Here is a 27,972-nt window from a genome sequence, read left to right as displayed (position 1 = left end):
TTTGAACGTGAGGTACTGAAAGTTAGAATGGGGAAAAGATTAGGTACTATACAGACGATTTTCCCAAACAAAAGAAAAAAAGAAACTACCTTCCCCTCTGTCGCCCCAAAAACCTAATATCCCGAACGCATTAAAAGTTTGAAACCCTCTCTTGCCCCCAAAACCTAATATCCCATTTCTATCATAATCAAATTCCACAATCCCCTTCATTATTCGATTCTCTGCTTTTATGGATTTCGGTCGATTCAATTTCAATCGAATCTGGAAGAAGGGGTTTGAAGCTCTCGATGGTGAGACTAGAGACGTTGTATTCGTCAGGAGAGTCTTGAGATCAAGATTGAGCCAAGGAGCACAAGAAGAAGAAGTAGAAGTAGAAGCACCTTTGACCCATGCTGAGGCCTCCCGTGGTGCCACCATACTCAGAGCCTTGCCGGAGCACGACAACGTGATATCCTATATCACAAGCGGCGAGGTAGGGCCCGATTTTTACTGGGTGGTGGAATTATTTGATAAGAATATGTTCGATTTCATCTACGGACATCCTCACGAAGTGAACATGTCGATTATTCACATCATCATGCGTGCTTTGCTGCTGGAGGTGGAACATCTCCACGCGCATGGAGTAGTCCACCGCGATTTGAAGCCTACAAACGTGCTTATCAATCAAGTCACGGCTGATGTGAAGATAGGAGGCTTTGAGCAGGCCAGACGTACCGCTGGTTTTCCGGCTCCCCACCCGGAAGATGCTTACTCGCCGGTGCGTTGCACTAGCACATGGTACACGGCACCTGCAATGGTGGATCCAGGATTCAATTGTTGTCTAGGCTAATTAGAAGTGCACAATTTAAATTTTTTTGAGGTTTGGAACCCAGTGAGAGGCTCATCCTCACGGCTTTATTATTTTCAATCAAAACATACAACGGAGGGGACATAAAACCAAACCCCGTAAATTAAAAACTACAAGCATACATTTGTTGTAAAACAACAATAAATTAACTAAATCGTACCCTCCGAGGCCCACTCACTTCAAACTCAGCAATCACAGAATCATTATCAATGCTATCGGCAAATTGTTTTTCGATGTGGAGAACCATCAAATCATCAAAAAACTCATCTTCCATCTTATTTCAAAGTTTGTTTTCTATGATGGTCATAGATGAAAATGCTCTCTCTGTTGTTGCTGTAGAAACTGGCAGAGTCAGCACAAGACAAATCAATCTATATATCATAGGAAATAATGCTGACTTTCTTGATTCAACTAACCATCGACACAAATCAGACAGAGTAGATGTGTTGGAAAATCTTAGATCCTTCTGAATATTTGCTAGAAAAAAACCACACTTCATATCTAGAGCAAGCATATCATATGATGTAAAATCATGACGATAAAACCTCAAAGCAAGATTGCAAACATCTTCACATTTAAATGATCGAAAATTATCCCATGGATCAAATGTAGCACTAAGAATAAGGAGCTCCAACGAATTATCTATAAATCTACTATCCAACTCTGCCAACTGAAAGTCTATCACAGCATTAAGTGTATTGACTCGATAATAATGCTCGATCATTTGTAATATTTTGTTCACAAGCCCTTGTACTTTTCTTGTAAGGAGCAAACATCTAGCATAATAATATCATACTGACAACAAAATGATTCAACCCTCATAATCAAATCATCCCAACCATCTTCTCTCATATCTTGAAGTTTTGATTTTGTTATTGAAAGAAAATTAAGAGCATTGAAGATGTCTATGGCTTTTTTTTGCAATGACTGAAAAAGAAAATCAGTAATCTTCATGATATCATGCATCAAAAGCAAGCAAAACACAAAATCAAAACACTTCATTGCATTACCTACGCTCTTTGCTTCTCCTTGTACTTTATTTGGTCCATTTGCAACCAAATCTGCAAGAGTTGTTTGGGTAGCTGCAAATAACTTAATCAAACTTGAAATAGAAACTTGAAATAGAGCGAAGATGTGAACCCCAACGAGTAGCCCCTGCTCGTTGCAAAGTGCAAGTCTGATTAGCATCTCTACTAGTCTCAAGTGCTCCAGCAGCCACTAAATCTGCAATTTCTTCTTCTCTGATAACTCTCAAAGCTGAATGTATTTTTGCAGAAGAATCAACAAAATTTACAATCAAACTTAGAGTTGAAAAGAATTCCCAAATATCATGCATCCCTTTAGCTGCAGCATTTAAAGTCAATTGTAAGCGATGAGCAAAACAATGAACATAATATACATATGGACACTCTTCTATGGCCCGACCATGGATATTTGGGCTTGTGGCTGCATTTTAGGTAAATCCTAATTCTAAATTTAGTTAAAGTTTTTTGATGACATGTTTAGGGCGGTGAAATGGTGCTTAATTATTTAATAAACATGCAGCTGAAATGGTTTTGGGTGGACCCATCTTTAGTGGCAATTCAGAGGCTAACCAGCTCTTCATTATCTTCAGGTATTAAGGGTGTGGTAACCTAGGGTATTTTAGAATGAGTATCTAGTCTATAAGAGGGATCTATAAGAAGGTTAATGTACTCGAAGTGATCTCTGCCTTATCTCTTCTGTTTTTTATATTCCTACTCTGTTAACTGATAGGGTCTTAGTCCTACTAGTTGCTTAATGTTATCTGTTAATAGTGAGCTAGGAGCTCCCCCCAAGGAAGAGTTGGCTGGCCTGCCTGTGTTACCTGAATGGCATCGACCATACCCTGCACGGAACTTGGGGAATCTCGTCCCACCAGAAGTTTTGCCACTGCTCTTGGTGATTATACTCAACCCTAGAGCTTTTTCATAATGGATCTTTGTGAATTTTGTGGTCTAATGTTTCAATATCTGACAGAGAATGCTCAGCATCAATCCAGCTAACAGGATTTCTGCTCAAGAGTGCCTGGATGATCTGTTCTTTTTCCCACAAGAATAGGAGCATCAACCTTGATAGGTAGTGGTTTCGATTGTTCTGTTTTTGGCTTAGACAATATTGAAAGAGATTGTTTAACCTATACAATGCATTATAATTACCAAGTGATGGAATACTTGTTTCTGCTGTATGTTATTGTTGCATTTGAATCATAACATGTTAATCCGGTTTTCTCAACAGTGTACTTATATAGTAGAGTAACTCTTATATTCATATACCGGCCATATATTAATTTTTAGTGCGAGAACCATTGTCTTAGAAATATGAATAAATGTCTGGAGTGTGTCTATCTAATCTGCTCGTGTGAGATGAATGAGTCAGTGTGTGTATAACATTTCCCTTAGATGCTGAAACAAGTAGGCTGTTTTCACTGAAATTAGATTGTCACGGGTACTCTAGATTTTTGTCATTTTACTCCGATGTCATAGCGATAGTAACTTGTACAATGAAAGGCAATTCCTGGAAAGTATCCAGATTACCAGTGATAGTCTAGATTGTTGTCGTTTTACTCCATGCCAAGCTACAGTAACTTGTATTACAAAATCAATGGCAATTCCTGGGTGTTGTCAGAATCTTCTTGCGATACAGATTATTTATATTTTACAGTTTTTACTTGTAAACCAGATACGTTACTGTTGTTTTGGTAGGTGAAGAATTCAGAATGTTGTATATTGTATTTTTATGTGTGTTTTTTATTGACATTTGAAGGTTATGAAGTGTTTGATCTGCTAATCTAGTATTATTGTCATATTATATAATACCTTTTCGTAGTAGAACTTTTACTAATGTGGTTTTCATTTTATTTAATTCAGGAGGAAGCTATATATGATCTCCGAGTTACACAGAGTTCAGTGTCTTTCAAAAGTGGCTTGTTGTCTCCCAGTAAATTTAGTTCTCTGCTATAAAAATCTAAGACATTTGTCATGTTAGACTATTTTGTTGCGGTACTAATTATCTGTGTAGTTCTGTTAGTTTTAGTCATGGATGAGAGTTCGAGTTATGGATGATGCATTTTTCCCACTGCTATTCGTCTAGTTGAGATTAGTTATAAACACCTCTGGAATGAGATTAGTTACGTAGTTTGTCCGTTTACTTTGATGACAAGGCTAGCAACTTTGGTTTGCAATGCAGGCACAGTTTCGGGATTTCTTTAAATATATATTTCCATTTATGGTTTTGTCTGTTTTTCTATTTGATAAGTCTTACTCATTTGTGTGGTTTTTTGGGTATTTACCAATAACCATTGCAATCGAACCTCCAAGTATTGTTATTCGACTACAATATCTAACAATTTCACATATATCAAGTTGTGAAGTTGGGTTTCGAACTGGAACTCTTGTTGACAATATTGTCTTCTGCACATTATGATGGATGAATGTGTTTCGTTCTTCTAGAACCAATGTATTGTGTTTGACAGTGTTTAGCCTTTAACGAGAGGTCTAATCCTCCTAGAGAAGTACGGGTTGAGATTGGGAGAGGTCCGTCAGCTGATTGTCTGATAGATCAAGCAAGTAGAGGTTGGCGAGTTGACCCAAAGCAGCAGGTATATATTATTCCAGATAAGTTGTTTGAATTCAGAGCCCTGAGAAGAACCAAATCAAAGTTTGTTTAAAATTGGAAAACGAAACACTTACAAATAATGATCATTATTAGTAATCCAACTTTCTTTCAAGAAGGTTAGCTGTTCAATATCTCCCAACGGATCTGGAATACTACCACTGAAGCTGCAGCCAGCTAGGTTCCTAAAATAAGACGGTCATATACTAATTCAACAATAAAAGCTGTATATTGGCACTGCGTACACAAAGTTCGAAAGGGCTTGTTTATGTGTTCTTACAGGGTATTTAACTTTACGAGAAATGATATTTGTAGAGAGATTTGACATGTGATGCCAGGGTTAAATGACACGTCGCTGCACAATGTTTAAGTTTCAGCATAACGGTCCCAAGCTAGATTGAGTGATATTATCCATTAAAATGCTTACGAGCGGTAACATGTTACATATTGTTCTTTAATTTGTAGGCATAATGCTGGTAAAAGGGACTACTTTTATCATACTCACAAAGACGTTAGTTCATCGAGTTGCCCAGTACAGCCAGTGGAAAGTTGCCCTATGAGCCCCATGGCTGATAAACTCCTGCACACAAAACCAGATAAGCAGCAATAAGTAAAACAGTTGCTTAAAAAGAAAGCGATCGATTAGTGCCTTCATGACGGGGATCAATCGTATCAAATTCCAAAGGTAGAAAAGTAACTACTCGCAATTCAGTCACCCTTGCATCAGTGCAGTTGACTCCTTCCCATGGCACACCGCAGGGATCATCGGAATGTTCCCAGCTAGATGGTGTGTGTTTTCCATGAATCTCTCAAGATCTTCATCACCTTAGCTGGATCAACACTAATAAATCATCATCTTTTAGTCATATATACTAGAAAATGTCCACACACCCGATGGGTGTGAGAGTAGTGGGGAGTTATAATTCTGAGAGTGGAGAGTTTAAAATAGTTATTTTCTTTTATGTTGTTTTTTTATTGTTTTATTTTGCTTTTTACATTTTTATCCCTAATGTTAAAATGTAATCCATGATATTTTAATATTTGAGGGTTATAAAGGTAAAAAAAAATCAGTTTTGGCTAACAACACCTCTTCTTTTAATAATAGTATAGATGTGTAAGATATTTCATTTTACAATCTGCCAAAGCTATGATAAATTTGAATCAGACTCATTCACATGATATGGCAAAATCATTGCCTACTTGACATAAGAATAGTAACACAAACTATGCCTAAATTTCCCATTGATTAGGATATGAATATATGAATAATAAGCATCGACATTTGTAGATTTTACCGTCGTTTTGGTCCTTAAGAGAGGAGATCACATAAATCCCTGCAGAGTATAAAGCAAGAAAGAGCAGCAATCTCATAGTTGCCATGGTAGTAGCTGAATATAACTCGATCAAAAGCACGCAGCAAGTGCAGCCCTTGATTTTAAATGAGGACTTGAGTAAATGCATGATGTACATTACTATATATCACAGGCAACTTATTAGTAAAGAATGATTATTTTCTGAACAAGGAATGCGGATAGTCAGTTTGGTATGAACAAAGTAAACTGTGTAATTCTAAGGTTTCCATCGCCCCCCGCGCAATCAAAATGGCTAAGCAAATAGTACGAACATGTATTTAGATTGAGTACAAGTACAAACTATAAACAACAGCTAGCTCTCACAAAACCTTGAGTTTAACAAAATTAATATAGGGAGGGCAATCCCAAGTAAACATGTTCAGAATATGTCATCTCTACAAGACTTCCTCTTGCAAGTTTGGTAAAGCCTCTATATAGGCTGATACTCGACACTCAGTAAGTGAACTTGCTTCAAATGAGGAGTAAAATTGAAGGAAAAAGTTTTATCGCAGGCGCAAACGGGGGAGTTATGAAGATGGTAAACTTGTGTGGAGAGCAAAAATTGTATTTCATGGATTTGCATATGGGGTGAATAATTATGACTTGTGTTGCATCCAGTCTAAATCACCCAAATTTGTAATCGGCAAAGTTATTAATTGTGAAGAGTATACCATGCTATTTGAAGGAGAGTCTATTGATGTAGGTTCGAGCCACAGTGTTAGGAAGCAAGTGGAGCTTGTTCAAGTTTCAGAGTGATATTGAAGAGAAGCAACTTCAGTTCTACAAGGTTGCTTTGTATGGAGAATTTCAGTCACTTCGTCAGAATCATCTAATTTTGATTAAGTCGTTCCTGTTTGTAAGTTCAAGCTTGGCTTGGGCTTGATTGATATTCCCAATTAGTACCCTAGGAGACATTCGGAGGAAATTTGTACCTTAGAAATTTTGGTTAATTTAAGCCAAGGTGAAGATTGTTGGTTTGTGGTTTAAATTAATAAGCTCATCAATTATCTTTTGGATTAAGCCCATAATTACCTCCGAATGTCTCCTAGAGTACTAATTGACTCATGTATATATAACTATATGATTTTTGTCACCAATTAAGGTGTGAGAGAAAAGAAGTAGCCACAGTTTGAGTTCTACAGAAACGTTACCTTTTGTTGCTTTTGTTCTTGTGAGCAACAATATATATTTGAGATAATGGTTTTTCTATTTGATGTTTCTCTTTCTGTGAATGTATTCAGGTGTAATTGGGATTTGGGTTTAAGTATTAAACACCTTATAATCTCCTTTTAATATTAGTGAAATCTTCTTACCGTTTCCGCCCATGGATGTAACTCTTTAACTTTGGGGAGATGAACCACGTAAATCCTTGGTCTTCTTGATTTTTCTATTAATTTATCTTTTTCATAATAAATCATAACTTGAATGCTGCAGGATGCTTTTAGAGAATATCAGTGTGATGACAGAGTTTAAGCCGAGCTTGAAGGAAAGCATAAAAATTCTGCCCAATTAGGCAGTGCAGAGTCAAGGAGTATGATCTTGTTTTCTAAGAGAGGCGAGAAATGCATGTCGTGCACATATAGCTAATAATTCGCGTAACGAAGTATAGTGGGGAGCATACTTATCTTATGTATTATGATCTTAATTTTATAGCTTTTTTGTTGTTACAAAGTACTGAAACAGAGAGGAGACTCTTGCTCTTTGGGAAGTAATATTTGTAGTCAATCATTAGAATTGGTTTTCGTGTTTAAGTAGCAAAGAAGCAATTATGTACAAGTGTATCTACAAACAATTTTAAATCTTACTAAAAGATAAAAGAAATAGAAAATAAGAAGCAGTGCTAAATTCTAAGTCGGTCAATTAGTAGCTGCCATAATCATCTGCACTTGTGCTTCCAACAGTTTTTTCGCTTGAATTTGATAGCAATTGCAAGAGCTGATGGAGTAGGCTAGATTAGTGAAGAGTTTCAATTGAAACCGTCTCAAACTCTAAACTAACAGACTATATATTGATATAACATCAACCGTCTCATAGTATCAACATTATTACTAAATACAAGGATATAAGATTATAGAAACAGCTCAGTACTAATATTAACCAGCAAGGAATCTACTTAGCCGATCTGGCCCTATGCCAATGTCTACAAATAAATCAAAACCAAAAAGGATTTCAACCCAGAAGAAGAACATGAGGGCTTAGATGACTGGTGATGAGCATTTCAGTCAATTACCTAGCGCAAGAAGACGAGCATATCCCATATAAAACCCAGAAAAGAAGAAAAAAGGTTTATAATTTAGTCTTGTACGTACACACTTTTCCGATGGTGTTGTTTCTGACATAGACATTGATATCGCATGAGGTGGTCGAGACCACATGAACCTTAAAGATACCCAAGATAGAGACTTTGCCGGAGATTTTGGCTACAGTGTCGAGCGGGATCGTACCGGCGACCACATCAGGTAAAAGCTCTTGTGTTTTTCCGAGGAACCGGTCGCCCATAACGGTGAGGGTAATATCCAAGGGCTTGGTCTGATCCGCGGAAATCTTTCCGGCTCCGATTGGGACCTGGCCCACCAGCTCACCCCTGTAGTTCAACGACGCGGTGCTGTTGGTGTACTTGACTCCCACCTTGTTCGGGTTCTTCAACGTCAAGTGCACGTCGAGAGTGATATTCACGTCGACGCTGAATTTGTTGACGTTAAAGTCCGCTTGCAAGTTCCTCAAAACGACTGAGTTCACCGTTATTTCCGGGTCCTTTGCTTTGAACACCGTCAAACAGAGTACGACCAGAATGAGAACGATCACGACAGTGCCGGCGGTCACCGCAAGGCAGATGTTTCTGCACTTCCGAGAGCGAGGAGGCTCAGAACCGTCAACAGTCTCATAGGCTTTCATGGCTCTTTCTGGCTAACCAGTACTCCAAGTATAAAGATTTTGGATGTCTACATATAAAGGGCATAAGGTTTGGTGTTGGAGGATGCTTCAGAGCAAATGCACCGATAATTTAAGGGCAATTTATTGCTGATTTACCAACTAAATTGGTACTATCAATGTAGACTTTGCCGACTTGTTTGAGCCCACACTAATGTTAGGGATTTGGAAGGCACTAGCCTACTTAGGTTTGATGGCTTTTCCTTTGTTTTTTTAATTGAGATGAATATCTAAGGATAAAATAGGAAGTATCTAGAAAAGAAAATGAGGTGAGAGTGACAATGTGGAAGTTAGAGTATTTAATTATATATCATCGGGGTTGTGACCACTTACCCAATTTTAGCCCAAAAATTGCTCACTTACTCCACCAAGAGTTTGTTAACCTTATTTACCCAATCTAACCTATAGTGACAGACCTTTCAAAAAAAAAAACCTATAGTGACAGTTTTGCCCCCTATTAAACTCTATCCTCTCATTCTCTCTCTCTCTCTCTCTCTCTCTCTCTCTCTCTCTCTCTCTCTCTCTCTCTCTCTCTGTGCCATGGTTGCTCCAGCAGCTTCGGGCCACCACCTCCATCAAGTCTCCACCGCCATCAGAGAAGATAGGAGCACTGCATCCGGATTCGACCTTAACCTCCGAGCGCCGCCGTCACCTCTCTCTATTCTCTCTCTCCCCCAGACTCCCATCTCTCTCTCTCTCTCTCTCTCTCTCTCTCTCTCTGCCATGGCTGCTACGGCACTCCACCTTCTGATTCGGGCCAACAACTCAATCGATCTGGCAGATTCTGGGCCATCTCGTCTCTGTTTCTCGATCCGGATATTGGCCGGGTCTTAATTGGGGAACCCACGGCGACGAAGACATAAGGTGGTTGAGGTTGAGGTCGGTGGTCCGGTCCCATCAACCTTGTTTCGCCAACTCTTCCCATCTCGACGAAGACGATGACGATCCAACTCCGCTCCCCGACCAATCCTGCACCCGCCTCACACTCCGGTGGGTGCCCAGAGCAATTTCTGGGTGCCCATATCACTTTTTTTTTTCGTATACTGTGAGCTCCGAGAATGGGAAAGGGAAAAAAAAGTGAACATGTACAATTGAACATATAAATTGATCAATTGTGTCTTTAGTGTATTCATTTTGGTTCACTTGAGGGCAATAATATGATTATTGGAGGGCAATAATATGATTATTAGGAGGCAATAATATGATTATTGGGGGGGGGCAATAATATGATTATAAATTGATCAATTGTGTCTGAAGTGTATTCATTTTGATTTTGGGAGTTTATACCATTCACTGGACGGCAATCATATGATTATTGGAGGCAATAATATGATTTTTGGGAGGCAATACTGGGGGGCAATAATATGATTACTGAGGGCAATAATAGCCGGATTTCGGTCATCGGTTGCAGGATTCCGGTCACCGGAGGCGGCTGCCGACCACTGGTCACCGGAGTCCGACAAGGTGGAGGATGACTTCTCCCTCTAAGTGAGAAAGAAGGAAAGGGCAAAAAAGTCCCCAAAATAAATAAAAAAGAATTAATTGGGTAATAGGGAAATAATCCCTTAGAGTGTTTTGGGTAAATGGGGTTAAACAACTCTTAATGGAGCAAGTGGGCAATTTTTAAGCTGAAATTGAGTGAATGATCATTTTCCCTATATCCATTTGATTGCTTTTAATTATTTTTTTCTTAGAATAAAAAATAAATTTATTCAATAGATGATCTCACTTGGTCGTGGCTCTACGGTTGGGGATCCGGCTGTTTGTCGTGTTCCCATGGGAGGTCACGAACAATAGTCTCTCAGCAGGGTTGATGGCTCTTTTGCTTGGTTGTGTGGTGTGCGAGCTCCCCTATCAGGAATTCATACTCATCGATCGGCCATCATGAACGGTGGTCTTGTTTAGATGCATGTTGTGGTGGTTTTGTGCTAACCACGATTGCAATGTGGATGATGCAGTTTTGGTGCGGTGCTCGGTGTACGATCAAGATCCGGGATTCATAGTGGTTTTGGATCTAGAGTGATTCGAATTCGGATGTGGGATCAGGACTAGTTGGTGGTGGCTTGGTTAAGCCATGCCAATGAGGTTGAGTTTGTAATCTCTCAATCTTTTTTAGCGGTGTTTGGGCTCGTGGTTTGTAGTCCGTTTTTTTTTTAGCAATTACATGCTGACCATTAGTGGATGTCACATAACGACTTTAAAATCTAAATTTTTTATATATTGAGTTTGTATTTGTTTTTCCGGAGCCAATAGATCATGTGATCAGTTTGAGGGATGGATTTTAATGTGTTTTATTGCTTCATTTGATTGAATATTCAAATTTTTTATTTTAGCTTACACATGTTATACATTTGATAATAGAAAGGTTGCAGAAAAATAAATAGGACTAATTTAAATAGGAACTTCTCTGAATCGCTTACTACAGAGAAAAAATAGTTATAATTTTATTTTACAAGTAGCTAAACATAACTTTGAACGCAATCACTATCTGAAACGCATAGTATAAACTGTTATGAACTTCCCACTGCTAATTAGTCATGTGCTTTATTCTTTTATAATACTTTACGGTAAATTACTGTCTGATGAAAATAGAATTAAAGAAATTAAGAAATTATTAAACAAAATTCATATTGCTTTTCATGATGTTCAAAGTATAAGGAATTTTTTTTCATAGAAAAAGTGCGATTGAGAATTTCTTTATCACGATTTAGGAGATTGTGTATAAGATTTTTTATTTGGAATTGATCTTTTTCATGTTTACCACACCCTATCATGGAGAGCGACCATAATCTTTTTGTTAAGTTATGTGGTTAGGCCATCGGGATCACTTGTTCAAGCTTTGAAAATGGTTTTGGCAATTAACTTTGTGTTTTGTTTTTTGTGGACCTGTGGTTACGTTATGAACAAGTAAACGATAATAGATTAAGCTATTAGAGACTAGATACCGTTTGCATTCAATTCGTTAATGGTAATATATATAGCACTAGGGTTAGCTTAGCTTAATTTCACATAAAAGGTTGAATAACTTAGCCCAATCTAATAAGATTCTCTCGCAGTCAAGATGGCAAAAGAAAGACATCCGCAAAGTCGAAGTGCTCTATATATTTAGTTAAATCAAGTTTGAGCTAGCTGTGTACGTAAAGGTTGAAAACTTTAGTAATCTTCGAAGTGATCAAGTATAAACTTCATTGCATTTGATGTGTCAACATCTGTTTTGCAGGACATGGCTCTTCTTTCGTTCATTCAAATTCTAGACAATGAGATTTAGATTTGTAATTAGGGTGACGATACTTTTTTTTTTCCCTACGCCGATTTGGGCAAGGTTCTGCCGCTTAGCCTTTTGATGTAAGACTAAGATCATAAGAGTTCAGTAATTGACCACTTTAGATAATTTTTTTAGAATCTATCAAACTACCTAAATTTTTTGAGTTGTAAATACCAGTTACCAAACAAAGTAAAAGATTTAACACTAATTCGATAGAAAGTGACACCCCAAGGCCCAAGGAATGACAAATGGAAATGCGACCATGGGCAATACCTAACTCCCGAACCGTTTCGGGATTAAAGTCTTTCTTATTTCTGGCTCCAACGGCAAATTTTAACCCTTTAATTACCAGCCTACATATTTAGCACAATTCATAGCATACAGATTTTTATAAAAAAAATTACCATCCCTAATTCCCTACCATAGTATAAAAGCAAATTACAGACGCAGAATACATCATTTAATCAAGCTCTTCCAGCATCCATGATGAAGCTTTTGCTTAATTATTAACAACAACTGAGTAGTAGTTGAGTCCAATCTACACACTTAGGGTTAGTATCGTTGTTAAGTCCGACGCCTAAAACACTATTAATAGGGTGCAGCGCAAAATGGGCCAAATTTTATTGTACGCATCAATGGCGATATTGACCGGTAAAGACTATCTGACACAGGCGTACACATCTTTCGTACCAAACTGGAACATAGCCTAGGTGCTCCACATATATACTAGAGTAACAAGAGATACTTTGTGCATGCACGTCTTTAATTTGAAGTTTTTCATGTAGTATATGAATATATGGATCAAAACGGAAAAAATAACTACTTTTAGACATAAGGAATATAACTTCTGGCATACTTGTAGGTGGCTCTGAAACGAAGCATAGAGGATGCAAAGAAAGGCTTTCAATCAACTTTCTACTGAAAAGGGGCAAATTTGATGAAGAGATACTTGTCAATATAAATAGCATACGAAAGCGGAGCTCAACAAGCCAGAGATCTAATGAATTCCGCAATGAAAACATAGTGGAAAGGTCAACTGAGATAAACCTGTCTTTTAGTACATGACCCGTTTTTGATGTAAGGCCTAGTTTGGGATTGATTTTGAAACCTTCTTTCGGTCCCAAAAGCGCTTCTGATGGGATTGAGGGTGTTTGGTGAACTCCAAAATTTGTGCTTCTGGGAGAAGCGCTGCTGCCAACAGGAAAACAAAAGCAGCTTTGAGGAGCTTCTTGTTTCAGCTTTTGCGGAAACCAAATGGAGGATGCGGAGGATTTAATGAAACTTTACAGACTACCAAAACTACCCCCTTGATGCTCTCTCAAATTTACATCAAATGTCCTAATTTTCTTTGCTTCAGTTCTAGCGTCTTCCCTCTTCTCTCACTGGGTCTGACCCAAATCACTTCCCTCTTCTTTCACTGGATCTGATCCAAATCTCTTCTCCTAAACAATGTTTGAGTCTTAGATCTATGGTACTTTATTTATATGTTCGAGATATCGTTTATCTCCTTCTCTTTCTCCAATTTTAGAGTTCATATATTTTCCTTCAGTTTCATCGTCTTCAAAAAATTTAGAGAAGAATCACTCCTCTCTAAGAGGTAATTTTTACATGTTTGGGTTGGGTTCTGATTATTTGTTTGCCTCATGGTTAATATAATATTTGTATTTGATGGACATTCATTATTTCATGTTGGATGTCCGTGGTTAATTAGTTGCTAGGTTCTAAAGAATCGATGGTAAAGAAATTGATTTCCATAGTGGACATCATCTTCTTGGACTCAGCCGGCTGGTTTGAACCGTTGGATGGATTGACCCACAGCTCGGCCTCGTCGAACTCGAAGACTCTATCGGAGTTGCGAATCGGGTTGTGGGTTGGGAACATGTAGTTGGGTTTGGATTGGAAGCTGGTCATCCTTGACGCCATTGATGGATTGAAGAGAGGAAATGGGTTAGTTTGGCTTGAACTGATTTATAGCTAAGAAGCTAATTTGTGACTTTAATGGCTGAGATTTTGGCTATGAAAGAAGGTTTGCTTTTGGCTCATCGATTCTCCTCTTCTTTGATTTTTGAATTGGATAATCTTCAAATTGGATAGCTGCAACTTTGTTAGAGAGCATTAGAGAAGTTACAGTTGCTTTTCCGGCATTGGATCAATAGAGATGTTAATTAAGCACAGATCATTTTGCTTGTTTAACTCGCAAGAGGATGCGTCCTCTGGATTGGATTCACAATCCACTATCCTCCTTCCTATTAGTTAGTTGTTTTGCTGTTCGTGTGACCCTTTTCGTAATTACGCCAATCAAAAATATTTTATTTATAACTTATCAAATACTCAGAATTTGTTTTTCATTCTCACAGCACTTCTAAAAATAGTTTACCAAACACTCAGCTGCTTCCCCTCACAACAGATTCAGAAGTGTTTCCCCTCACAGCAGATTCAAAAGTGTTTCTCCTCACAGCACAGCAATCCCAAACTAAGCCTAAATAGTTATTGTTCGATCTAAGCATATTATAATAAGTCATCTTTTTTTTCTTTTTCTTTTTAGAACGCGTCCCACGCCCGAAGCCAAAATAGAAGAACTTGAGGGAGAGTGAGCTCTCTCTGGGCGGACCCTGTCGGCGCTCCCGGCCGCCGTTGTAGATCGGTCTGGGAGAGGATTGCTTTCATGATTTGCACAGCTGTTGTTGGGTTCCAATCTCCACTATTTTCTAAAGGTTGATAGTTGGTAAGGAGAAATGGAGAGTATTTGATTAAAGTTGCAGATCGAACTTGGTGATGTCGAAGGGGTTCAAACTATTCTTGGCAAAGGAGCTACTGTTTGTTTTGGCAATTTTGAATCTTCGACCCCAAAAGAAACTTGGGCGGGTTTGAGTCAAACGACAACCTATGTTTACAAAAAAAATGATAATAATAAATAAACAAAAATGTATAAGATACATAGGTTTTTCATTTCTCAAATTTTGGATTGGGCCGAGCCCACCTATTGGGCCACTGTTATATTTGGATCCGCTCCTGATTGTGCTTGATAATATATTTTGTTCTTTTATTTGCGAGCATAAACTACTTGAACATTACCCACTTTTTTGGGAGGGGGATTGGTTTTTCAATAGTCTTTCAGCCCACCTTAATAGCTAAAAATGTCTTTTTCAATGAGGATTTTATAATAAAAGCTTTCAAATTAACAATTGAGTGTGTTAAAGTCAACTAATTGTTGGTTTAAAAGTCATTATTTAATTAATTAGTACTTATTCTAAGGTCCTTAGTAAAGAGATGTCTTATGTAGTTCAATATTGAATCATCAATTGATAAGGATTGTCAAACTTACGAGTTTGTCATTGTAAACTAGGTAACCCTTTATAATCCATTGTAAACTAAGTAACTTTTTATAGTTTTATTAGGATAAAGTTTGTTGAGTCCAATTAGGAGTTGTAGTCTATAAATACGTCGCAAGAGACTTTTGAATTTATATATACATTTTAGTTTTGGATTTGTGACGAATCAGGGAACGTTGGTAGACTCTACACAACGTTCGAAATAACTTCCTCATTGGGTCGTTGCAAATACTTGGCTCACAAAACTCCAAAATTCAAAATTTTTAGGTGCGAAACCGGAAACGAATCTCCCAATTTTCTTCTTTTTCTAAAACTTACACGTTTACTTACTTGGAAGGAAAGGGAATGATTACGGGGTAAAAACATTCATGCGGTTACTAACACATAAAGCAATCGGAATGATTCCGGGTAAAAGAATTCATGCGTTTACTAACACATGAAGGAATCGGAATATATGTAGGTCCCACCTCCTTATCAGGAATTGATTCCTGAATACTCAAGAATTCGATTACGAAGGGGGGAGATGAGTTTAGGAATCATTCCTCCAGAATCAATACCGATTCCTTTCTTCTCCCATTCTACTTGTCTCCGATTCATGATTATTTTCCATTCCAAGTAAGTAAACGTTAAAAGTCTAAAATTATAATAATTGTCTTTGGCAATTTTTGACAAGTGAGAATTTTCTAGCTTCGTTTTCACGCGCGCCAAAGGGTCAGCGTTTAAATTTCTAGGGTTATTGCAAAAAGCCTAAAACCAATTAACACCACTAAACCCCAAATTCTCCATTGTCGTTCTCACTCTCTCAAACCCAACAATGAGCAAAGGAGCCAAGAGAAAGGCTCGGCCGGCGGCGACGGAGGAGGCCAAAGCCACCACCACACGCGTCAAGGCCTCTCAGCAGCATCAGGAGGCGGAGCCTCAGTACGTGTCGGAGAAGCGCAACCTTCAAGACCTTTGGAAGGCAGCATTCCCGGTTGGGACCGAGTGGGATCAGTTGGACTCGGTCTACAAATACAACTGGGATTTCTCGAATCTCGAGAAGGAATTTAAAGAGTGTAAGTACAAGATTTTGTACATGTTAGTTGTTGGCATTCCCATACAAACCTAGTGAAGTATATCATGACAATTCATCTCTGAAGAAGCTGGAAAAGGGCCTAATACTGATCTCAAATACGTTACAGGTAAATGCATCTCATGAGTCAGCATATGCATTGGGATTGCAATCTGTGTTGCAATCCTTGAGTCAGTCCTAGGTTTTAGGAAGTTTGTTTTTGGGAAGTATCTTTCTATTCTTAAATTTTATTGTGCAAAGATTTTTTTCACCAGTTAAAATCGTCCCATTGAAGACCTAATTGATTTAGGTCTGTTTATTTTAATTGGCAATCTTTTGTTAAAAAGATCTTTCCTAATAGGAATCAATTAGGGTTAGACGCATTGATTGTACACGATTCTTTCTCCATATAATTCTGAAAATATGGTCTAGGTTTAGAGAGCTTTTAATTTGCATATCGTATCAATTTGCATGTGATTGATGCATATATTGTGGGTCTAAACTATCCAATTTAAATAGTGTTTAAGGAAAGGAGTTTAGGAAATCTTATCTGCATTTAGAATTGTTTTGAATACATATCAGATAAAAGATTGTGATTGCATATTGTTTTGAAAAACCTTTCCATGTTTATCTCAATCGGTGTTTAATGTGATTGGATTGAGGGGGAGTCTTTATCTTCTATAAAAGGTTTTGAAACTGCATTATGAGATGTAGAGTTTTCTGATTGAGAATTTTAATTGTGCTGCATAGTCTGCACTCTGCACTAACTGTTTTACAAAACTCTCATTGTTTGTTTGATTGATTGATCATACTGCTTGTTCACTGCATTCATCACTTGCATATGTGATTGAGATCAGTGAGGCTTCAAGGCAAGATTGAATCTGAAGGCGTGTCCAGATTTCTTCATCTATACAGATTGCTTCATAGTTGTTTAGAATAGGTCTTTTACAGTTGTGAGCAAGTTAGCATTGTTGCTAGTCAATGTGGTTGTGTTGAATACCACTACTTGTGATCTGTAACGATTTGATTCATATTGGATTTGATTCTCGTGTTGGCTACGTTAAAAGCCACGCAGTGAAGTTTCCTCAGTGGAGAGGTTTACACTGCGTCAGCAATTCTTGTGTTCTTTTATTTGTGTTGTTGCTTGTTTGAATAACTGTCATTACTCAAACTCTATCAATTTTGTTCCATCCGATAATTACAATTGGCATCAGAGCGGGTTCTAAAGCTTTTTAGTAGATCCGAGGACATGATGGAACATGAATGTGACAGAGCTGCTAGTTCGATAAATTGTCCCCCATATTTTGATGGTGAAGATTACTCGCAATGGAAGATCATGATGAGGTTCAAGCCTAAGAAAAAGGTACAAAATTTTGCTATCTCTTCTGTTAAAATGAAAGATGTGGATGATAGTGATTCTGTGGATTTAGCTTTACTAACCAAAGAGTTTAAAAAATTTCTGAAAAATAAAAACTCTTATGGTAGTACTTCAAAAAGTATATCTGAAGCAAAAAGAGGGTAATTATCTGAAAAACGAATTGACAAAAACCCAAAAGTCAATAATTTTGATAAAGAGAAAAGCGTTGTTGAAAAACCTATACGTTATGAATGTGGTGGTATTGGTCATATCTCTTCTGATTGTGGAAATAGAAAATATAGCTCACGAAATAACAAGGCTCTTAAGTCAACTTGGAGCGACAGTGAGGAAAATTCTCAAACTGAGAATGAAGAAGAGAATATTGCTTTCATCTCCTCACCTTATCATGAGGCATCTGACGATTCCAACAGTAAAGGTAAGATTTTTGATATATCAAATGATGTGACTAATGATAAGTGCAGGGAACTGTATAAAGCTTCAAGAGTGATGTTCAAAAGAAATCTTAAACTTGAGAATGAGATTGAGCAAATCAGAAAAGCAAAGATCAAGGCCGAGTTAAATCTTGAATCATGCAAGGAAAAATGGGAAGGTGAACGCTTTGCTTACACTGACAAAATTGATATTTTGCCGGATAAGATGAATTCCCAAAATTGGGAGGTGGAGCGTATTGAGTTGATTGACAGGATTAAAACCCTTCAGGTTGAAGTTAAAGCCCAATCAAATCTGAATATCTCACTAACCTCTAAAATTGAGAGTTTGCAGGTCAAGCTTGAAGAGTCTCAAGAAAAGTTCAACAAATTCTCAATAGGGTCAGATTTGGTTTCCAAAATGATTGGAATTGGAAAACCACACACCAACAAGAAAAGGTTGCGGCATAAAGGTGCAAAAATCAATCGTTCTAACTTTGTGAAAGGTGTGAGCTCAAGTGTGCACTCAAGCTCATCAAATGACCAAGAAACTCATCCCCCAACTCTTCCTCAAAAGCCTAAATTTGATTCAGCACCTCCACCTCATCAAAGGAGAACTCAGGTAAGTTCTGACAGTCACATCTTTGTGCGTCAGCCTAGGTATGTTCATAACTCAAAAAGTTTCACTCCCACTTGTCATTTCTGCGGAAAATTGGGACACATACGTCCTAGATGTAATATGCTACGCAGGTTCACTCAAAATCAGAGGAAAGCATCAAAAATAGGCTCAACTGCATCGCTGCAAGCAGAGCTGAAAGAGCATCTGAAGTTGATTAGCAGGATTGCAATCCCCAAAGAGCAGAATTTGAAGCAGAAGCAAATCTGGATTAAAAAAGGTTCAAATAATTATTTTTCTGCTCATATGAATAATCTTGATAATATGCTTGAGCTTGCTTTCGTTCCTACGTACTGAACACAAATTGTCTAATTCGTTTACTAGGCCTTTAGACAGAACTCAATTTGAATCACTTAGAAGCACCGTTGGTGGATGCTCTAAGTATTGATACTCTCACTTCACTTGATCCATTTTGCATGCATTCATGTTGTATGTCTTCATGGTAGTATAGGTGCATTATTATTTCCGTTTCTGTATTGTTAGGATCAGTTTCTGGAAATTCAAGATTGTGATTTGTATCCCTAAGTGTCTGACAGATTAATTTGAACTTAGATTGACGAGGGCTCTACTCCTTTTCTTAAATCTGTGTGCAATGAGCTGCTTAGCATGTTTTGAATTTGTTCCTGCATCACTCTGTAATTGTGAGCTTGAACAACATATTCTCTATCACCTGAATCCTCACATGCACACATACTCTAAGTGGTGGTAAGTCATATTTGTTGGTTGGCCTGTTCTCAATACTCTTGTACGGAATATTTCCTTATTTTTGCTGCTCCTTGAAAAAAAAAAAAAAAAAAAAAAAAAAGAATGTTTTATGGAGCATGGCCAGGCTATTGCCAAAGTAAACAGCCCTCGGTCGTGACGAACGATATGAGGATTGGGAAGAAACGGGAATGGTTTGGTCACCCCGGTGGATTATGAGACTATTGACTCGAGTAGATGTGCTCTTTGGGATGTCCTTGTTACATCTAGTACCCTAAAGTCATCTGACTTGGGAGCTGCTAGCTTAATACTCGTTACATGGGTCGTAGTCTTCTTGAGCAAAAATGTTACTTTGTGTGAAAGGCCAAAAGAAAAATTTTAAATCATGCCCTCACGGTGTTATAAGGGGGAATATAATTTACGTGCTTAAATTTGTTTCGTATGTGAGGCTTGGTTTTCAGGTTTCCACAAATATTACACACCCCATCTTGAGATATGTTCACTCTTCACAACAAGAGGTATAGAATACTCGATCACCCTCTATCTTACCTTGTGATTGTCGGAATCAATTCACTCGTGTGAACTTATTTTGTTGCACTCTTGTTTATGATTAAGTGGTATTGCTCTTGTTGGAAAAGCTATGCAAATTAAATCTGTTCTTAGCATTTGGATACAACCCACTCATTGTGTGTTTGCATTTCATCCTTGCATCTCTCACCACATGATCACACTTAGGGGGAGTATTGGTACTTGGGCTATCTTTCTCTGATTGATTCTTCTTGGGCTGGTGTCTATTGCGAAACATCTACTGGTGATCCTCCTTCTACATAGCTTCCGCTACATAAGTTGCATTTGTCATAAAAATGTCAATGTTACATCGCTTTTTTTTTTTTTTGTTCCGTGATGATATCATATATACATATACCAGAGATGGGTCTATCCCGTGGACAAAAACTGTGTAAATGATTTTGGTTTCAGTGGTGAAGCCGATCAGGTCACCGATCAGTCATTGAATAGGTCACTGATTACTGAACATGAGAAGTTCAATGAATTTGGAAATGAAAGTGCGCTTGTATGACATGAAACCAAGCACTAATTGGGAGGCAATCCAATGAATGGATGAGGAAATGGCAATGGCATAGGAAACTTTTATGTTAAAAGGGTGTTATAGTTTACCTGAATCTTCTTTTCAATTTCTTTGCTTCTTTTCTGGTTCCTTTTTATGTTTTTAGTGTGTGTGCAGGTCATATAGTTGAGGAAAGATAGAAGAAGATCACTGTTGACCGAAACAGTTTTTCTGGCTCGCGGATCGGTTCATTTTGAACGGCTAGGGTTCACAGCTCACTTGGAATCAGAAGACGTGCCATACATGGATCAAAAGCCCCAGGAGTCTATTTTTCAATGGAGTTGACAGATAGAAATTCTGAGTTCTAATGAGTCTGCAGTCTCCAGTTGAGTACAGAAAGGTCAGGGCAGAAAACCAGAAAACTGGGCAGCTGAGCCACATAAAGCGCAAAACAGGAGATAATTCCCGGGGTCCAAATGAGACAAGCCTTATATGTATTTGAAGCCCCAGATGTCTACTTCATTCATACCAAAGGGTTTCTGAATGTGACCCCTGTAGCTTCCGGTATTTAGGTTTGAATGGACAAATGACATTCTGTCAGCATTCTGACAGTTTTCTGTATTTTTTTGCTAACTTTGCAGGTCTCTAGTTTTCACATCCCTTGGACTTAGAATTCGCGCCACATATGTACGGAAAGCCCTGAATATGAACTTTCATCTCCAAGTAGGATCTTTGGATTCCGATTCTGAATGGATGATTCTTGCAAGCTCTGGAGTTGGCTGCTGCATTAAATTTTGGAAAATTGGGAAGGCCATGCACATAGAGATTGATAGAAGTGGGAAGATACCAATGTTGAGGTTCTGAGTCCCATGCAGGGAATAAGACAAAGGAATATGATGATATCGGAATGAAATATTTGAAGTATGTACTTTTGTTCCTTGTTGCATGCTCCTCTATTTATTCACTCAAGTACGAGCAGCACAAGAGCTGGTATTCTTGGGTTCATTCACAAGCTGTGTCTACATGTTCGGTTTTATTATGTTGTGCTCTCACTTGTTCATTAACTACAAGCTGAAGGTTGCCTTTGTCATTCCTAGACAAAAAGGGGGAGAATATTGGTGAATTTGATCAACTTGTGCTTTGATTGTTTAAATTTTTTGATATTGATCTTGAAATTGCGTTGACATTCCTATGCCTTATCTTTAACTTGCTTTTTACAAGGTGTGTGTGATAAGTGTTACAGGAATTGCAGGCTTCTTCCCAAGTGAGGATCCTCAAGTACTTGTTGAGGGGGAGTTTGCATTAATTAGATGTGTTTTGTATAGGAATGCCAAAGGGGGAGATTGTAAGTACAAGATTTTGTACATGTTAGTTGTTGGCATTCCCATACAAACCTAGTGAAGTATATCATGACAATTCATCTCTGAAGAAGCTGGAAAAGGGCCTAATACTGATCTCAAATACGTTACAGGTAAATGCATCTCATGAGTCAGCATATGCATTGGGATTGCAATCTGTGTTGCAATCCTTGAGTCAGTCCTAGGTTTTAGGAAGTTTGTTTTTGGGAAGTATCTTTCTATTCTTAAATTTTATTGTGCAAAGATTTTTTTCACCAGTTAAAATCGTCCCATTGAAGACCTAATTGATTTAGGTCTGTTTATTTTAATTGGCAATCTTTTGTTAAAAAGATCTTTCCTAATAGGAATCAATTAGGGTTAGACGCATTGATTGTACACGATTCTTTCTCCATATAATTCTGAAAATATGGTCTAGGTTTAGAGAGCTTTTAATTTGCATATCGTATCAATTTGCATGTGATTGATGCATATATTGTGGGTCTAAACTATCCAATTTAAATAGTGTTTAAGGAAAGGAGTTTAGGAAATCTTATCTGCATTTAGAATTGTTTTGAATACATATCAGATAAAAGATTGTGATTGCATATTGTTTTGAAAAACCTTTCCATGTTTATCTCAATCGGTGTTTAATGTGATTGGATTGAGGGGGAGTCTTTATCTTCTATAAAAGGTTTTGAAACTGCATTATGAGATGTAGAGTTTTCTGATTGAGAATTTTAATTGTGCTGCATAGTCTGCACTCTGCACTAACTGTTTTACAAAACTCTCATTGTTTGTTTGATTGATTGATCATACTGCTTGTTCACTGCATTCATCACTTGCATATGTGATTGAGATCAGTGAGGCTTCAAGGCAAGATTGAATCTGAAGGCGTGTCCAGATTTCTTCATCTATACAGATTGCTTCATAGTTGTTTAGAATAGGTCTTTTACAGTTGTGAGCAAGTTAGCATTGTTGCTAGTCAATGTGGTTGTGTTGAATACCACTACTTGTGATCTGTAACGATTTGATTCATATTGGATTTGATTCTCGTGTTGGCTACGTTAAAAGCCACGCAGTGAAGTTTCCTCAGTGGAGAGGTTTACACTGCGTCAGCAATTCTTGTGTTCTTTTATTTGTGTTGTTGCTTGTTTGAATAACTGTCATTACTCAAACTCTATCAATTTTGTTCCATCCGATAATTACAAAGAGGGTGGAAAGTTGTACGGAATTGGAACGACCAACAAAGTCTACATCCTCGCCGCTACGGAGGCTCCGTCACCGTCGCTACCTGTGCTGATTCCTACGCTGGCGGCGGTCGTGGCGCCTCGGCCGCCTTCGATGGAGATTGGGATTCGATCGGTGCAGAGAGAAGAGGAGATAGTTCCTATGAAGCATCTTCATGATCCCATACATTCCTCTGGAGCTCAGAGAAGGCTGGAATTCGGAAAGAGCGACCAAGTCTGGTTCGAATTTGCCTCAGATTTTCGTGCTGGGATGTACTCAGAGGAAGGCAAGCTTGAAGCAGATGAAGGAGGACCGCTGGATGAAGTTCCAGTACTGTGTGCCTTATATATTGAATCCGAAATACGAAGAAGAGAAGGAGCAGAATACTGTGGTGGAATTTTTCTTCCCACGGGAGCCTCAACTGCCCCTGGGGTGTGAACTCAATTGGGACATGGATGAAGTTGAGGATTTCACTGATAAACTTATAGAGGATGAGGAGTTGAGTGAGGATAAGAAGGAGGCATTCATGGAGTTTTTGAATGAGGAAGTAAAGAATGCTAAGAAGAATAAGAGGGAAGCGAGGAAGAAGAGAATGGAGGACCCCAAGTATCAGGAAGCTAAAACCTATCATGAGAATATGAGGCTTTACAAGATTTACCCAGTACAAATACCAAACACTCCTGTGATAGAGATGAAGTCTCATTATGTCAACTTCTACTACAGGTTTGCCCATGAGATTATTTGAGCTCAGCTCAACTAGAGAAGAAGTGTCATTAACTCATTATATCAAGTTATCAACTACTGCTTGGTGATTGATGAGTTCCAAGTGTGAAAAGATAGACACATTGTCTTATGTAGATCGTTACAGTATGGATGCAACTCAAGGAAATAAACCTGGGAAGACGATGCTACACATGCTTTTCTATTAAAGTCAATTCGCAGGAATTCATTGCCTTTTAAACAGTTCTTTTGTGTTCTATGCTTGAAGCATGAGAGGAGTAGTACCTAATCTGATTTATGGACATAAAATCAGTTGTGTCTCTGTTCATCTGCATAGAATGAGAGATTTGGTCTGATATTTGTCTATTGATATACTGATCACCGCAAAAATTGAAAAACGTCTTCTTTACTACGAATCCTGAGCAAATTCCCTAAATCATTATCCCACTATTTAGTCTCCCTAAAGTTCATTCGGATGATGAATATCGACTTCTCTGGCCTTAAAATGACGTGATTTATTACCATCCAAGGCCACAGAATAGTGGAATCGACTTCTCAGCTAAATATTCTGGTTAAATCAAACATCATTGATCTGGTCATGTATTTCTAGCTTACCATAGAAGCATGTATCTATATATAATTTGTTTAGTCTTATTTGCAGTAATCTCTCTGTTGGAGAGGAAAGATCTCACATTGGAAAAGTGACAAATAAAATAGGGTGTTTCTAAATGTACCCAGCAAACTTCTTAGTATACCCAGCAAATTTATTTGTTTTTAAATATATCTAATTAAACCAATTACTTTCCCAAACTGCCCTTATCTTGTACCCAACAAAAAAACACAACACAACAATGAAACTTCAAAGCGGAGGTACTGTGGCTGTGTCTGGTACAAGTACAACAGATTGGATTTGATTACAAATCTAATTCTGATCAAACCAGAGTAGATAAGAGTGCGAGAGGAAGTTTAGACTTTTTTTTATTTTTTATAAAAAGGTAATCAACTCAGATAGATAGTGTACAAGAAATTAAACATACTTCGATTTCATTTTGGCTTAACAGTAAAAGGCTGCTCCTGCATTCTAATGTGAACCTCATGTCTAACACCTTTTTCGCTGAGTTTTCACCAAGCTATTCAAATCTAAGTAATCCTCATCCATTTCAGGAAATTAGAGAAACTGTTTCAAAAGCTTACTGCTCTCCAAAGAAAACATCGAGGTGTTTTTTCCTCAAAACAAGTGGCAATCTCTTGTCAGCTGGGTGCGCGTCAGCGACAAGGATGTACTAAAAATGTTTTCCACTAAAGAGTGCATCTCCCATCCTTGTTCCTCGAAATCAAGCATCATATATCAACACTGGGCACTCCCAATAAAAAGGAAGTTGGATCCTCGGAGTCAAGTAGAGGCATATACTCTGATTCCCTAACATGAACATTGAAGCAAGCATTCTCTATCTTCATTACACTTTGAAGCATTGTATCCATTTTCGTCTTCATGTCATTACTATCATCCATAAAGGGGACAACTAGGGTCAGTTCATTGTAAATTTTCACGCATAAACTTGCATATGTCCTCAGCAAATTCAACTTCACCATCTGAAATTCGACCAATTGCCAACCGCATCAGCTTTCTAGTCAAATCTGCAAGCCCTAGGAGATAGTCAAAGACATTGATCTGCAAAGGCTCAAGAGACGGATCACTGAGTGGTAGCAAAGTAGCATTCATCTCATCAAGATTCAAAAGAGTCCCGGTCTTGCAGAATTTACAGAAGGTTGCAGCTTCAACGTACTCTTGTATCCCAAGAGAGTATGTCGTAGCTTCCAAAAATCAGTCCCTTGCAGCTCTTTAATCAGCTGGGCCACGAACTGATCCGTCACGGCGGTTTCCTGTGCTTTGGCAAAGCTTACCGCTGCTAGTTCTTCGAAGACAACTAGCCTATTCCAATTGCAGGAATTCTCCCCTTCTCTGTAAATTAGCATATATCCCACAAATTCAATCCATGAGGACATGAAATGAGAGGTTCAAGAGTCATGATTGAAGGACAATACCTAACTCTGGGAAGTTTTCATCGCTGTGTTTCTTTTGCTGGGTGCTAGATAAGGTTAGTTTAGGAAATTTGGTGGTTTAGTTAGATATATTTTTAAATAAAAAATTTGCTGGGTGTACTAAGAACTTTGCTGGGTACATTTAGAAACACCCATAAAATATAACTTATAAGTGGGTGGATCTCACCCAATTGTACCGAGGCATTTTGTGATTAAAACTCAATACCTAACAGGTGGTTAAGTTGTGACAGTATCAGTACAATGGTGGGCCACGGGCCACGCTTGTCACTGTTTAACATGGTATCAGAGCGGGTCCTTCTTCAATTGCATCTCCACGTAGGCTCGTATCATGAGCCCAAATTAGGGTTCCTTGTATTGCCATCGAAATTACCAAGTGTCCAATGGTGAATGGTGGGTAAACTGCTGAAAGAAATTATCAAACAAAATTCATAATGCTTTTATGGTGCTCAAAGTATAAGGGATCTTTTTCAAAATAGAAAAAACATGAATGAGAATTTCTTTATCACGATCGAAGGGATCATGTATAAGACTTTTACTTGGAATTAATCGATCTTTTTCATGTTTACCGCACCCTATTGTGGAGAGTGACCATAATTTCTTTTTCTAAGTAATGTGGTTTTTTTTTTGTTTTTTCCCCGCCTCTCTTCACCATTGATGAGGCTTGAACACGTGACTTCTCAAACACATGCACACACTCATAAAGCAATTTTTGTCATAGCACTCCACCAAACACATGCACCCGTAAAAAAAAAAAAATAATCCAAAATCCTACTTGTTCAAGCTTCAAAAATGGCTGATTCTAACAAAAAATTAAAAATTAAAAATTAAAAAAAAAATTCTTCAAAATGGTTTTGCCAATTAACTTTGTGTTTTGATTTCTTGCTTGTAGACCTGTGGTTGCGTTACGAACAAGTAAACGATACTTGTTGGAAACTAGTGTACCATTTGTATTCAGTTCATTACTGATAATATATATAGCACTAGGGTTAGCTTAAATACTTTAATTTCACATAAAAGGTTGAATAAATAGTAGTGACAAGGTACGAGGTTTTGCTGCTTAGTCCATTGATGTAAGAGTGATTTGACTATCATAACAATCCAGTACGTAACCGATTTAGATAATAGTCATAATACCAATCACGTTTTTATGGATTGTATATATCAGTTACCAACAGGGGCGGAACTAGAAAGTTACATGTGGGGGGCCTAAAAATGATGAAGTATTTTTGACAAAAAAATCTGTTATAAAAATTAATTTAAAGTGAGATATATTTATCAGTTGTAAATCAAGTTTTAATATTTTAAGTTACGTATTAATGTTTTCTTTTACAGTATTCATTTAGGTCTTCTTTTTATTTTTTCACAAGCATTTATTAATAGATTAGATAAATAAATTAAACTATACAAGTGTGAAATATATTATTATTTCTTATTGCTTTCATCAGTTCATGTTCATGCATAGCTGAGTAATTGAGGGGGCCAATCATGATGATTATGGTCTCAATCTCATTAAATCCACAACCAATTACAGATGCACACGTCATGCCCCCCCCCTCCCAGAGACTAATCCGTGCAAAGGGATCATGTCAGAACGCTTCCACCCTCATGGTCACCAAGAATATATTGAAATTTAACACCAATAAACATCAGCAGGATTCGAACCCGGATGTGGGGGTTCCACACTTAGAGACTGTTACCACCTCGACCACCTGTGGTGGTTACCAAGTGTGAAACCCTATTCACGAACTATTTTGGAGATTAAAGTCTTTCCCATTTTTGCCTCTAATCCTGGATTTCACCCCTAAACCTGCCTACAACGTAATTTTGAACACACAAATTTCTTGAAAGATTGCCATCCCTACCATAACATAAAAGCAAATTACAGCCGCAGAACACCATCTAATCAAGCTCTTCCGTCATCCATGATGAAGCTTTTGCTCAATTATTAACAACTATTTGAGTAGTAGTTGAGCCATATCTAGTT

General features: G+C 37.9%; 3 protein-coding genes, 1 long non-coding RNA gene and 1 pseudogene across 4 annotated transcripts; 3 read left to right on the top strand and 2 right to left on the bottom strand.

Annotated features, from left to right (window-relative positions):
• Positions 1 to 229: 229 nt before the first annotated feature.
• On the top strand, positions 230 to 829 carry LOC112194048 (MAPK/MAK/MRK overlapping kinase). The gene has a single exon (XM_024334309.1). The coding sequence runs from the start codon at positions 230 to 232 to the stop codon at positions 827 to 829; it is 600 nt and encodes a 199-aa protein (XP_024190077.1).
• Positions 830 to 2,635: 1,806 nt separating this feature from the next.
• On the top strand, positions 2,636 to 4,054 carry LOC112191567. Its single transcript, XR_002933002.2, has 3 exons — positions 2,636 to 2,767; positions 2,846 to 2,944; positions 3,736 to 4,054. It is a non-coding gene; the product is annotated as an uncharacterized LOC112191567 (long non-coding RNA).
• A 3,415-nt stretch (positions 4,055 to 7,469) lies between these two features.
• On the bottom strand, positions 7,470 to 8,807 carry LOC112193502. The gene has a single exon (XM_024333676.2). The coding sequence runs from the start codon at positions 8,725 to 8,727 to the stop codon at positions 8,119 to 8,121; it is 609 nt and encodes a 202-aa protein (XP_024189444.1). The 5' UTR covers positions 8,728 to 8,807; the 3' UTR covers positions 7,470 to 8,118.
• A 14,572-nt stretch (positions 8,808 to 23,379) lies between these two features.
• On the top strand, positions 23,380 to 23,949 carry LOC112194047 (protein HEAT INTOLERANT 4). The gene has a single exon (XM_024334308.1). The coding sequence runs from the start codon at positions 23,380 to 23,382 to the stop codon at positions 23,947 to 23,949; it is 570 nt and encodes a 189-aa protein (XP_024190076.1).
• A 1,314-nt stretch (positions 23,950 to 25,263) lies between these two features.
• LOC112194046 lies at positions 25,264 to 25,931 on the bottom strand (annotated as a pseudogene).
• Positions 25,932 to 27,972: the final 2,041 nt, after the last annotated feature.

The sequence above is a fragment of the Rosa chinensis genome, chromosome 3 (assembly GCF_002994745.2).
Source record: "Rosa chinensis cultivar Old Blush chromosome 3, RchiOBHm-V2, whole genome shotgun sequence".
NCBI lineage: Eukaryota > Viridiplantae > Streptophyta > Magnoliopsida > Rosales > Rosaceae > Rosa > Rosa chinensis.
The sequence above is the reverse complement of the archived record's forward strand: the minus strand, read 5'-3'. Positions and strand labels throughout refer to the sequence as shown.